Source organism: Oryctolagus cuniculus, chromosome 2, assembly GCF_964237555.1.
Source record: "Oryctolagus cuniculus chromosome 2, mOryCun1.1, whole genome shotgun sequence".
Taxonomy (NCBI): domain Eukaryota; kingdom Metazoa; phylum Chordata; class Mammalia; order Lagomorpha; family Leporidae; genus Oryctolagus; species Oryctolagus cuniculus.
Window position 1 is genome coordinate 117,939,360 of NC_091433.1, and position 14,861 is coordinate 117,954,220.

At 39.5% G+C, this 14,861-nt stretch overlaps 1 protein-coding gene across 1 annotated transcript in view; it reads right to left on the reverse strand.

Annotated features, from left to right (window-relative positions):
* The window catches only part of DNAH6 (dynein axonemal heavy chain 6), a 315,521-nt gene that overhangs the window by 141,998 nt on the left and 158,662 nt on the right, over positions 1-14,861 (reverse strand). The window contains exons 34-37 of the mRNA XM_008254187.4: positions 6,821-7,376; positions 5,396-5,518; positions 1,165-1,347; positions 540-683 (exon numbers count right to left, since the gene is read on the reverse strand). Of these exons, the coding sequence (XP_008252409.2) occupies positions 540-683; positions 1,165-1,347; positions 5,396-5,518; positions 6,821-7,376 (1,006 nt within the window). The remainder of the gene's footprint in view (positions 1-539; positions 684-1,164; positions 1,348-5,395; positions 5,519-6,820; positions 7,377-14,861) is intronic.

Sequence of the window (14,861 nt, forward strand, 5' to 3'; positions counted from 1 at the left end):
ATGCCCTAATAAAACTACCTTGAAAGTACTGTAATTTAAGAATACACAAACATCAATTTTCATGTTTATGTGTATATATGATAATATTTTGAAAATTCACAAGTACTGACACCTCCAATTGCAATGCAGTAACACAGGGTACATTCTAATTTTTCTCCTCCCATATTTATAAATCTCTAACAGTGAGAGACCTGTTTGTGTCATTATTCTATCTTTATTCACTTACTTAGTCTTAGGATACACAGAAAGTTACTTTAAAATTACAAACCATACTGTGAGAGAGATCTATAAAGCAGAAATTTAATATTAATCTATAAGTTTTTACATACCTATACTTCTTCATATAACTTGGAGAAGTCTAAATGTTTTAATGCAATGAATGATATATATATATATATATATATATAGTTAAAAAGCTAATAGTTCAAAAATTCTCTTGGTAAATAATTTACATTCACAGTAGAAATAAGGTTCTTAGAGTTTTGAAGTTTAATTTTAGTGATTAAGAATTACTACGTTTGAATTTCTTTTGTTCTTACCCTGGCATCAGGATTATCATCAAACTGTGTTCGAATAAATGTATCAAAAGAATCCCAATAGTTTTCAGTTAAGTTTCCACCCAAAGACCATAAATAACAAAATACAAAAGTCTGACACAGTACAGTGTTCAGTTTTGTCTGCTCCTGAAAGAATAAAGAGAAACAGTTTTATGTTTTATATGAAAACACAGGACTCCTAAGTTGTAAAGTCTAGAGGTCTTTATTTTTTGTTGACACATAAATGGACACCACGTATATTTTTATACCTCATTCAGTGGTGTAGAATGATATGTTCTTATAGTTATATACAAGAAGACTGAGAAAAAAGTGAGTGACAGGATATATTAGGAAAAGAAGCCCAAAGCTGTCTTTCAACTGACTACTACAACTTTGCTTATGACTGCATATGCAAGTTGCATAAACAGATTGGAAATATGTGGTAAAACAGATTGGAAATATGTTTTAGACAGTAAGGAATCCAATGTTTAGTAGAGGAATAGGCTATAGACTCTAGATTTTCAAGTTAGAAGGAATGTTAATCATTTCAGAAAACTTTGATTTACTTATAAAGGATCTGTACAATCTTATTTTCCTAGCATCATAGTAGTAATAAAACTACTCATACCATTGCCAAGTTAGCTCCATCTTTCCCAAGTATTAAAGACTCCAATAAGCAACACAGGGTGGTAACTTTGCTGATGTCTACTTGTGGTATTGCTTGGCTGCACTTCTTGTTGATAAAATTTAAACCTTCATCAACATAACGTTGAAAAAGGTTCAATAAATATTCTTGAGTTTCCTCATTCAGCTGAAAAGGAGACAAAGAATATTTTAGCAAGACCAGATGAAATATATAATTAGATTTAAAGAGATTAGTTAAAATCTGTATATTCAGCGACCTTTAGACCAAAAGATGTAAGCATTAAAAAAATAATCTCAAGGCACAGAGGTGTGACACCAGTACTGTGGCCCCGGGTACTGGGGAAGCTAATGCAGGAGGATTGCTTGAACCCAAGAGTCCTGGGCTGTAGTGTGCTATGTCGATCACCTGTTTGCACTAAGTTTGGCATCAATGTGGCGACCTTTGAAGAGTGGGGAACCACCAGGTTGCCCGAGGAATGGTGAATCAGCCCAGGCCAGAAATGCAGCTGGTCAAAACCTCCATGCTGACCAACATGAAAGAATATGAAGCAAAATTTAAGGACACATTTGCAACACATGGAAAAGATTCTGGATAGTTGATAACATTTGAATTCCTACCTGGTAATGAGCACAGGAGTATTAGTTTTATTTATTTATTTATTTTTGACAGGCAGAGTGGATAGTGAGAGATAGAGACAGAGAGAAAGGTCTTCCTTTTGCCATTGGTTCACCCTCCAATGGCTGCCACGGCTGGCGCACTGCGCTGATCCAAAGGCAGGAGCCAGGTGCTTTTCCTGGTCTCCCATGGGGTGCAGGACCCAAGGACTTGGGCCATCCTCCACTGCACTCCCTGGCCATAGCAGAGAGCTGGCCTGGAAGAGGGGCAACCAGGACAGAATCCGGTGCCCTGACCGGGACTAGAACCCGGTGTGCCGGCGCCGCTAGGTGGAGGATTAGCCTGTTGAGCCGCGGCGCCAGCCCAGTTTTATTATTAATTCTTAAACTGTCAACATACATATATTTCATGTACTCTCCTCTGTTAATGATGTTTAACAATTAAGAATAGAAATATAGAAGTTTAATATCTATGAAAGGTAGAAAGAATAGTTTAGAAAGTTCAAAATGAATTCAGTTCCTCATTCCACTTCTACTCAACATTGCACAAGAAGTCCTAGATAATGCAATAAGACAATAAAAGAAAATAAGAGTTATACAGACTAGAAAGAAGTAAAAGTATTTGTTCACAGAACATAACTGTCCAAATCAAACTTCCCCACAAATTGACAAAACAAAACAGGAACTTAGGAAAGCAAGGTGGCAGGATATGAAGTTAACACATGCGAATATAAGTCACTTTTTTGTATACTGTCAACAACTGGAATTTGAAATGATAAATACAATGTCATTAACAATTAAATCATTATAAAGCTAACAACATATGTATTAAATCTCTTTGAGGAAAACTAACACTCATGAAACAAGTCAAAGTTGTCCTTAATAAATGGAGAGAAAACTAAACTTTGTTAGGGTTTCAGTTCTTCCTAATTTCATCTATAAATAATACAATCTTATTTAAGATTCCAGTAAGTTATATGGAGGATATTGGCAAATCAAACCTAAAGTTTAAGTAGAAAGGCAAAATACCCAGACTAGCCAATAAAATATTGAAGATCAGAGTAGGAAGACCCCGATTTACTATAAAGTTATAGTAATCAAGAATGCAAGGTTGGCAAAGGGACAAAATAGGTCAACAGAACAGAATAGACAGCTCAGAAATAGACCCAGACAGATACAGCAAACTGCAAGCTAATAGAGAAAGGATAGTTTTTTCAACAAGTGGTGCTGGAACAACTGGATATCCATAAGCAGAAAAAAAGACTAGATACTGACAGTATGCCTTTTATGAAGATTAATTCAAAATGCGTAGTAAAACTAAATGTAAAACACAAGATATAAAACTTACAGAACATGAGAGAGATTTAGGTGACTGGGTTTTAAAAGTTTAGATATAATATCAAAAGTATATTTGAGAAAAAATGGATTAAGTGGACTTCATTAAAGTAAAAAGCTGCTCTGTGAAAGACTACAGTATTTGAACAGAAATTTTTGTATTTGTATTGTTAAGAATAACAATACAGGACATTGACTTGCAGAAACTATCTGCAAAATACAAAATCTGATAGAATATTTGTATCCAAGATATACACCCCCCAAAACCCAACAATAAGAAAGCACATAAAATTAAAAAATGGAACAAAGACCTTTTTTAACAGACATATTAAAGAAGATGTACAGCTTACGAGCCAGCATATGAAGTCATATGTAATTAGGGAATTGCAAATTAAAGCAACAAGATAGCATTACATGATAGAGTAGATAAAATCCCAAACATTGATGATGCCCAGTGCTGGCTATGACATGGGCAATAGATACTCTTATTATTGTTGGTGGAAATACAAAATGATTAAAGCCACTCAGGAAGAGAGTCTGACAGATTCTTACAAAACTAACCATGTACCATATGATCCATCAACTATACTCCTGGGAATTTACCCAAATGAGTTGAAAGCTATGTCCACACAAAAACCTACACACTAGAGCCTACACGTTTTCATAATTGCCTAAACTTGGACATATCTTCTGGAAGGTGAATGGATAAATGAACAATGGTACATCTATCTGAAGTAATATTATTCAGTGCTAAAAAGAAATAAGCTATCAACTCACAGAAAGACATGGAGGCCTTTCACTTTGCTAAGTGAAAAAAATATATATTGCTAAGTCTGTCAAGGCTATGTTCTATATAATTTTAACTGTATGGCACTCTGGAAGAGATAGTAAAATGGTTTCTAGGGGTTTGTAGATAAGAATTGATATACAGATAGAGTCTAGTTTCACTGTCCTAAAAATCTATTCTAAATGATAATATAATGGTGGGTACATACTTTTCAAAACCCATAGATTGTATGACACACAGTGAATCTTAAATGTGAAGTATGGACATTGGTTAGCAATAATGTGTTATCATTGGCTCAGCAGTTTTAACAAATGTACCATGCATCCATCCAATACAAAGGAGAAACTGTGTTTGGGGCAGGGGTGTACATGGCAACTCTGTACTTTGCTCAATTTTTCCATAAACCTAAAATGCTCTGAGCATAACCAAACCTGCTAATTAAAAATTACTACAGGAATGTTTACAATCTCTTTGTACACATGAAAATTCTCATTTATGAGAATAACTTTGTAAAAAATTGGTTGTTTAATTTATTAGAGGGAGGGAGAGAGGGAGAAAGGAAGAGGTCTACCTTTCATCCACTGGTTCACTTCCTAAATGCTCCCCAACAGTTAGGGCTGGGCCAGGCCAAAGCCAGGAACTTCCTGGTCTCCCCTTGCTACTTCCCAGGGTAAGTGTTAATCGGAGAGTGGAGCTGGGACTTGCATCTAGGTACTCTGATATGGGATATGGGTGTACCAAACAGTGGCTTAGCAGCTTTGCCAAACGCCTTTCCAGAGTTTCTTTGATAAGGTACTGCATTGTTATGAGAAAAGCAAGTTTTCAATGTCATTTCTGGAGGGGTAGGGGCAGAGATGATGATTTCCTTGGAGTAGGGGGTGGGATGGGGAAACACTTCTAACGACCGCTTTTTAAGTCAAGGTGAAGAGAAAATGCTACTTTAGAATGGAAAGGGTATGGAGGATAGTTTGGAACCGAGTTGTTCTGAATTGGGCCTCTGAGGTTAGAATGTGTCTTGGCTCTTTGTTCTACAACTGAAGTGGGAGGTGAATGGACTTTGATTTTTCCTCTGGCTCTCAGAGAGGTTATGGGGCTCCTAAGAATCTACAAACAACGACAGTGTTTGGATTTAAATATTCTTTTTCTTCATTGTAGCTCCATCTCATTAACCTTGAGCTTTTTGCAAAGTATTTTCAATGCTGCAGCCTGTTCCAGGTGTTTCATTGGGCACTTGAGGGAGTAGCTTGTGTTTATACTTGAGAGGAACCGTTCTGGAGAGAAGTCAGGCAGGGTAGGCAGGAAGTAGAGCCAGGTAGGCTGAATAACAGTGGAGGCAGACGTGGCGGAGGGGCTGTAGAGGATGATGGAATTCCCTCACTAGACCACAAGGAGCGCTTAACCTATTGCTACTTGTGCACTATTGGTCAGCATGAGCCCTAACGAATGGAGGCATTGGGAAATACCTGGTTGTGCTTACTTTTTTAGAAATACTCTTCATCCAAGTTTTAACATAAGGCATCCATTTCAATTCTCCGGGATCCACAAACACCATGCCACATCGACTTACTGTTGCAGGGGAGGCAACCCTTAGATCTTGCACCTAAAGTTGAAGAAAGTTTAGCAGGAAACAGTTAACGTGATACTTCCTTGTTCCTCGGACCTCAATGTGAATGATTCACACTTTGAAAGTTTAGCACTGAATGGCTTCATGTGGAAGAAATGTGGGAGAGCAGTAATTAGTTAGAAATGGGGAAGGAAACTTAAGTGAGGCATAAGGTAAAACAAAAAACAAAAACACACACAAAAAACTTGAACATATGTTGATATCATCAAAGCCTTATGGGCAGGAACAGTTTTTTTTTTTTTCTTCTCTTGAATTTCTCTTTCCTTTCTCTTCTTGCATCACAACACCTAGCCTAACACCTAGCACATAGTAGGCATTCAATCTCATAGTTATGAATGAGTAGAGAAAGTGGGTGGTGTCCTAATATTTGAAATATGGATGTGCACCAAATGCAATCACTCAGGGTTGCAACTCTACTACAAAAGAGTAATTCAATAAGTATCTACAAAGAAATAAAATGACAGTTGGTATACTAGATAGTGAATGATATCAGTATGGAAAAAACAATTTCATGACAGTTATGATTGAATGCTTAGACCCAAAAGGACAATGTTAATAGGTGCTAAGAGGGCTGGTGCGGTGGCGTAGCTGATTAGGCTGTCGCCTGCAGTGCTGCCATCCCATATGGGCATCGGTTCAAGTCTCTGCTGCTCCACTTCCGATGTAGCTCCCTGCTAATGCATCTGGGAATGTAGAAGATGGCCAAAGTCTCTGGGCTCCTACACTCACATGAGAGACTTGGAAGAAGCTCCTGGCTCTGGATAAGCCCAGCTCAGCTGTTGCAGCCATTTGGGGAGTGAACCAGCAGATTGAATATCTGTCTCCCCCTTTTTCTGTAACTCTACCTTTCAAATAAATTAAATCAATCTTAAAAAACAAAGAGGTGGTGGGACCCTTACGAGGTGGGATCTAGTGGGGGGTCATTAGGTTACTGGGGTGCTGTTCTGGACAGGATTAAGGAAGTTCTTGTGGGACCATAGGTCATTAAGTGACGATTGTTTTAACAGAGCAAGACCGACCCTTTTCTCAGTCTTTGGCTTCTTGTTTCATCCAGTCTCACCACGATGCCATCTGGCATTATGCCCTCACCACAAGCCCAACTGAAATTCAAGCTGGAGCAGCCCTTCCAGTCTCCAAAACTGTGAGCTAAATAAACCACTTCTCCTTATAATGTGCCTAGCCTCTGGTATTTGGTTATAGCAGTGGCAGACAGACTAACACAAGGAAGGAATGCCAGCTGAGCCTGTGGTCTCACCCCACAGCAAGGCACACAGTTACCTCAAAGAGCATGTGGATCTGAGGTGTGAGTTTTATCCTCTCACTGTTGGCCAGGCAAAGCATCTTGTTGTCATCCAACACTGTATTCATATTTTCGATCCAAAGAGCATCCACTGGCCCATCACTGATGATCCACTTATGGTCCTCCGAAGTATCATTTGCAGCTGCTCGGACACTTAGTGCCATCAAACCGTCTTTCCATTCCAAGGTTATGTTGTTAACTTCACCATATAATTCACCCATTGTGATTGATTTAGGGTTAAGAATGTACGTTTTAACTGCTTGGAAAAAGGGGTTGCCTGTATCAAGTTTTTGCAGATTCCCTAAAGTTTCTGCTAGTATTCGGTAAACTGTGGTCTTTCCACCTCCTGTTGGCCCAACCAACATAACACCATGCCTTACTAGCATAGTCTCATAGAACTGGATCACTTTTTTAACCATACACATCTCAGGCTGAAGATTTTGTCCATTCATCACGTCCACGATTGTTGACTGCAAAATGCCATAATCATGTTCTGGAATTTGGACTCCAGGAAAAAGGTCAGATATGATTCCACTGGCAAAACAAAAACAAAAATAATTAAGGGCCACCAGCGATTGCTATTTCACCATATGTTACAATTTATTAAAGACTACAAGTTGTATTTTTCCTCATTTGTCTCCTTTCCTTTTGAACATGAATTGTATAAGACTGTCCTATGTACTACCACTTCTCTAATAACTTGTATAATTTTGCTTGTTTCCTATATAGTTGACAAATGTTCTTTAGTGTATTAGGAGAGTGTTCAGGGTAAGCAATTACTGTTTTCTATAGCGTACCCAGAATGTAGCATAGCAACAAACACGTAGAAGGTAAAATTTCAACTTGGCTCCAAAGGTTTTTTTTTTTTATGATTTATTTGAAAGGTGGAGTTACAGAGAGGCAGAGGCAGGCAGAGAGACAGAGCAAACGAGAGTGAGCAAGAGCGAGCAAGTGACAGAGCGAGACAGTGAGACAAAGAGACAGAGCAAGACAGAGCGAGACAAAGAGACAAAGAGAGATGTCTTCCATCTGCTGGTTCATTCCCCAGATGGCTGCAATGGCCGGAGCTATGCTGATCTGAAGCCAGGAGCTTCTTCCAGGTCTCCCACATAGGTGTAGGGGCCCAAAGACTTGTGTCATCTTCCACTTCTTTCCCAGGCCATAGCAAAGAGCTGGATCAGAAGTGGAGCAGCCAGGACTCAAACCAGCATCCATATGGGATGCCAGCACTGTGACCGGTGGCTTCATCTATGCCACAGCGCTGGCCCCCTTCCAAAGTCTTTACACATATTGGGCAGTTTTCAAAAAAAAAAAAAATCCATGAAAGACGTGTATCACTGTAAAAACTATGCATGGGGCCTGGCACTGTGGAGCCACCATGTTTAGCACCAGTATCTCACATGGGCACTGGTTTGCGTTCTGGTTGCTTTACTTCCAATCCAGCTCCCTGCTAATATGCCACCCACCACTGCTTTCTCAGGTGCATGTGCTTGGGCCCCTGCACCTTGTGGGAGACCCGACTGAAGGTCCTGGCTTCAGACTGACCCAGCCCTGGCTATTACAGCTATCTGGGAAGTGAACCAATGGATGGAAGGTCTCCCTCTAATACTGTCCTTCAAATAAATTAATCAATCTTAAAAAAAAAACACTATGCGTGGAATTTAGAAAAATTCTACATCAGAACAAAATTTTTAATTCCATTTTCCTTGAGCTTTTTCCTTTTTTATTATTAAGTTTACAAAACAAAGGTCCAGCGCCGTGGCTCACTAGGCTAATCCTCCACTTGCGGCGCCAGAACACCAGGTTCTAGTCCCGGTCGGGGCGCCAGATTATGTCCCGGTTGCCCCTCTTCCAGTCCAGCTCTCTGCTGTGGCCTGGGAAGGCAGTGGAGGATGGCCCAAGTGCTTGAGCCATGCACCCCATGGGATACCAGGAGAAGTACCTGGCTCCTGCCATCAGATCACCGCACTGCACTGGCCATGGCGGCCATTGGAGGGTGAACCAATGGCAGAGGAAGACCTTTCTCTCTGTCTCTCTCTCTCTCACTGTCCACTCTGCCTGTCAAAACAAACAAACAAACAAACAACGAAAAACAAAGGTGTAGTAGTATTGCAATGAGTGCCCATATACTCCTTTCATGGACTGTTGAAGTACCATTGTATTTCCAACTGGTAATCCGTAAGACAAAATGGAAAATTAGGATGAAGTAAAAAAGGGAAGAAGGAAAAAGCTGACTATTTATATGGGAAACAATTTATTTTAGAAAAAAGCTTAGACACCACTTCATATGATAAAAATAATCATTTGATACAGTAAACATATTTAATATAATAACAAGAGTAGTAGTTGAAAGAAAGATGATAAATTTAACATTTTGGTAAGGAGGTTTTTCTAAGACAGGAAATCAACAACTGTATAACAAGGTTGACAGGGTAAAAAAGTGATAAAAACAAACATAAAAAGCAGACTTCTATGAGATAAGACTTTGTACATAACCTTAACAAATCAGAGACTTATAGAAATGCTTCCCATGCTTATATTATAATTAAGTTCCTTAAGTCAATAAGTAAATGAGCTTAGTTGAAAAATGCCCTAAAATGGCAAATATAAATGGCTAAATGATTCTCATTTAGCCTGGGGACTCCAATTCAATACCATCAAGGTAGCATGTACCAATGCCATCTCACTAGTCCAAGTGATCAGTTTCAGTTCATAATTGATCATAATAGGATTAAGAGTCAAAGGGATCACAAAAACAAAACTAGTGCCTGTTAATACTAACTGATAGAATTAAAAAGGAGAGAACAATCCAACATGGGAAGTGGGATACACAGCAGACTCATAGAAGGGCAGATGTCTTAAACAGCACTCTGGCCTCAGAATCAGCCCTTAAAGCATTCGGATCTTGCTGAGAAGTCCATGAGAGTATTTCAGGCATGGAAAGCCAAGACACTCTGGCAAAAAACAAAAAACAAAAAACAAAAACAAAAACTAAATGAAAGATGTCTGTGAGTGAGATCCCAGCGGAAAGAATGGGCCGTCAAAGAAGGAAGTACCTTTCTCTGAAGGGAGGAGAGAACTTCCACTTTGACTATGGCCTTGTCTAAATAAGATCAGAATTAGCAAACTCAAAAGGCTTCCATAGCTTTGGCAACTCATGACAAGAGCCTAGGGTGATTACTGACACCAGAAACAAGAGTGTCAATTGTTAAGTCAACAACAGGAATCACTGTGCACTTTCTCCCCATGTAGGATCTGTCCTTAATGTGTTGTACTATGTGAATCAATGCTATAACTAGTACTCAAATAGTACTTTACACTTTGTGTGTCTGTGTGAATGCAAACTGTTGAAATCTTTACTGAGTATATACTAAACTGATCTTCTGTATATAAAGATAATTGAAAATGAATCTTGATGTGAATGGAAGGGGAGAGGGAGTGGAAGATGGGAGGGATGTGGGTGGTAGGTAGGTTATGGGGGGTGAAAAGGCACTGTAATCCAAAAGCTGTACTTTGGAAATTTATATTCATTAAATAAAAGTTAAAAAAATGTAAAAAAACACTTCAGGGGAAACAGGTACTTTAGAAAATAACAGAAATATAAGAGGGTAAAACCTTTGGAAGAGCATCTGGTAAGTTTAATTAAATTAAAAATACAAGTCCTAGGATCCAGGATACTTTCTTCCAGGAAACTTATAGAATTGTCACAAGTGCACAAAGTCAAATGCAAGGAGCGTACATCACTAGAATGAAAAACTGGGAAAAATCAAAATGTCCACGTCTAAGACTTCGCAAGTCAGAGCACACATGCTCCTCCACTTACAGTGGGATTATGTCCTGATATTCCCTGTGCATTTAATGTACACAATCCATGCAACATCAGTTTACCACTCAGGGTAAACTGCACTCTGCAGGGTCAGTTTCTTCTCTGAACCACGGAGGGTGATGTGGAACTTGGGCCACTACTGTGCAGCACTGTGAGAGAGGATCATAGTGCACAATGATAGCCCAGGAAAAGACAAAAATTAAGAGAATGGTTTCTACTGAATGTGTGTCAATTTTGCAGCACTGCACAATGTTAAAAATCATTCAATTGGGAGGTGTTCCACTATGGCAGAATAGGGAGGGAGCTTACTGCTCTAGTCCAGGAGAAAATAGTTAAAAAATAGTGGAGAGCTGTGGTCTCAGGGAACAGTTAGGGAGAAAACAGCAGAGGAAACTATGCAGATTAGAAGGTCATGGTGGACCTACATGGAGTGCATGGACACCCACAACTCAGAGGACTCCAGCACCTGATGGCCTAAGTACCAGCACTGGAAAGTGAGGTGAGATCATACTGTAGCAGCCCAAGCCATTGGTGATAAAGCTGCAAGGAAGCCTAGAGGGAACTCGGCTTGGAGCCCCATGGGGGATAGTGTACATATCCAACTTGGGGAGGGGGAGAAAAAAAAAGAGGGACACATTTCTCTCTCCCCAATCACTTTACACGGTGTCATGTAAAGAGCTGATAGAGCAAGTGCCATTTTCGACATTCACGACAGCTGTGCTAGCTTGTTTTTGTGCCCAGGAGCCAGGCTAGTGGAGACTCCCGACTCTGGTGTGGAGAACTAACAGGGGGCTGGGAGCTCCTGACTGTGGGAGGCTTCTGTGCTGGGACTGTGAAAACCTGAGACTTTGTGGGAGGACTCAATGTGTGGCTGGGGCAGTCACAGTGGGAGACTCCACATGCTCAGGGCTTCCTAGTTATGTGGTGAGGGACATTGTAGAGAAATCTGAACTTACACCGAGGACTGCACAGGTCCTTTGTGTGGTCCTTGGGGCAGAGTGGATGAATATTATACCCACTGAGTCCAGTGCTCAGGCATTGGTCTCCTTTGTGGAGAGGAGCTCAGCTGAGCAGAATGAACTTCCCTTCTTATTTAAAAAGGAAAAAAAAAAGATTTACCACACCAAACCTGGGTGTGTCACCTTAGGCATGCCCTTAACCCTGGAGAACTGAACAGAGCTCCCTGGCAACACCTACCATACACCTCTAGATATTCACTGAAAGCAGACACCCCTACTTACCTACAGAGTCATTTTTTAACTTTTATTTAATGAATATAAATTTCCAAAGTACAGCTTATGGATTACAATGCCCCCCCATACCTTCCCTCCCACCTGCAACCCTCCCCTCTTCTGCTCGCTCTCCCCTTCCATTCACATCAAGATTCATTTTCAATTCTCTTTATATACAGAAGATCAGTTTGGTATATATTAAGTAAAGATTTCAACAGTTTGCACCCACACAGAAACAAAGTGAAAAATACTGTTTGAGTACTAGTTATAGCATTAAATCACAATGTACAGCACATTAAGGACAGAGAGCCTACATGAGGAGTGACTCCTGTTGTTGACTTAACAAATTGACACTCTTATTTCTGGCGTCAGTAATCACCCTAGGCTCTAGTCATGAGTTGCCAAGGCTATGGAAGCCTTTTGAGTTCACCAACTCTGATCATATTTAGATAAGGCCATAGTCAAAGTGGAAGTTCCCTCCTCCTTTCAGAGAAAGGTACCTCCTTCTTTGATGGCCCATTCTTTCCACTAGGATCTCACTCAAAGAGATCTTTCATTTAGGTCATTTTTTTTTTTTTGCCAGAGTGTCTTGGCTTTCCATGCCTGAAATACTCTCATGGGCTTTTCAGCCAGATCTGCGTGCCTTAAGGGCTGATTCTGAGGCCAGAGTGCTGTTTAGGACATCTGCAATTCTATGAGTCTGCTGTGTATCCTGCTTCCCATGTTGGATCGTTCTCTCCCTTTTTGATTCTATCAGTTAGTATTAGCAGACACTAGTCTTGTTTTGTGATCTATTTGATTCTTAGTCCTATCATTATGATCAATTGTGAACATAAATTGATCACTGGGACTAGTGAGATGGCATTGGTACATGCCACCTTGATGGGATTGGATTGGAATCCTCTGGTATGTTTCTAACTCCACCATTTGGAGCTTGAGCATGTCCCAAATTGTACATCTCTTCCCTTTCTTATTCCCACTCTTATATTTAACAGGGATCACTTTTCAGTTAAATTTTAACACCTAAGAATAACTGTGTATTAATTACAGAATTCAACCAACAGTATTAAGTAGAACAACCAAAAAAAATACTAAAAGGGATAAAGTATTAAGTTGTTCATCAACAGTCAGGGCAAGGGCTGATCAAGTCACCATTTCTCATAGTGTCCATTTCACTTTAACAAGTTTCCCCTTTGGTGCTCAGTCAGTTGTCGCCGATCAGGGAGAACATATGATATTTGTCCCTTTGTGACTGGCTTATTTCACTCAGCGTGATGTGTTCCAGATTCCTCCATCTTATTGCAAATGACTGGGTTTCATTGTTTTTGACTGCTGTATAGTATTCTATAGAGTACATTTCCCATAATCTCTTTATCCAGTCTACTGTTGATGGACATTTAGGTTGATTCCAGGTCTTAGCTATTGTGAATTGAGCTGCAATAAACATTAATGTGTAGACCGCTTTGTTGTTTGCCAATTTAATTTCCTTTGGGTAAATTCCAAGGAGTGGGATGGCTGGGTTGAATGGTAGGGTTATATTCAGGTTTCTGAGGAATCTCCAGAATGACTTCCATAGTGGCTTGACCAGTTTGCATTCCCACCAACAGTGGGTTAGTGTCCCTTTTTCCCCACATCCTCGCCAGTGTCTGTTGTTGGTAGATTTCCTACAGGGTCTTATTACAATGATAAAAGCCACCACAGGAAAAAAAGAAGAAATGAATATAACCACAAATGCTGAACAAACGCACACACTAATTCAAGAAACAAGAATAAGGAAGACAACATGACACCAAAATAACACTTCAATACTAGATTGTGAAGATGATGAGATAGAAGAAATCCAAGAAATGGAATTCAGAAAATTGATCATAAGATTACATAGAAGCAATCAGAAGCAAATGCACGAACTACTGAAATCCATACAGGACATAAAGGAAAATTTCTGATAGAAGAGTTTGGTAAATTATCAGGATATAAAGTCAACACACACACACACACACCCCAACATTTTTTGTATACAAAGACAACGTAATGCCTGAGAAAGAAATTCTAAGATCAATGCCATTCACAATAGCTACCTTGGAATAAATTTAACCAAGGATGTCAAAGATCTCTATGATGAGAATTACAAAACATTAAGAAATAGAATATACAAAAAAAGGAAAAATATTCCATGTTCATGGATTGGAAGAAACAATATCAAAATGCTCATTCTTCCAAAAGCAATTTACAGATTCAATGTGATACAAATCAAAATACCAAAGGCATTCTTCTCAGATCTAGAAAAAAATGATGGTGAAATTCATATGGAGAGACAGGAAACCCTGAATAGCGAAAGCAATTTTATACCACAAAAACAAAGTCGGAGGCATCATAATACCAAGGTTTTAAGACATACTACAAGGCAGTTATAATCAAAACAGCCTAGTACTGGTACGGAAACAGATGGATAGACCAATGGAACAGAATAGAAACACCAGAAATCAATCCAAACATCTACAGCCAACTTACATTTCAAAGAGCTAAAACCAATCCCTGGAACAAAGGATAGTCTCTTCAATGAATGGTGCTGGAAAGATTGGATTTCCACATGCAGAAGTATGAAGCAAGACCCCTACCTTACACCTGACAAAAATCCACTCAACATGAATTAAAGATCTAAATCTATGATCAGACACCATCAAATTATTAGAGAACATTGGGGAAACCCTGCAAGGCATTGGCTTAGGGAGAGTTCCTGGCCCCAGAGGCACAGGCAGTCAAAGCCAAAATTAACAACCAGAATTACATCAAATTGAGAAGTTTCTGTATGGCAAAATAAACAGTGAGGAAAGTGAAGAAGCAGTTGACAGAATGGGAGAAATTATTGGCAAACTATGCAACTGATAAAGGATTAATAACCAGAATCTGCAAAGAGATCAAGAAATTCCACACTAAAACAACCCAGTTAAGAAATGGTCC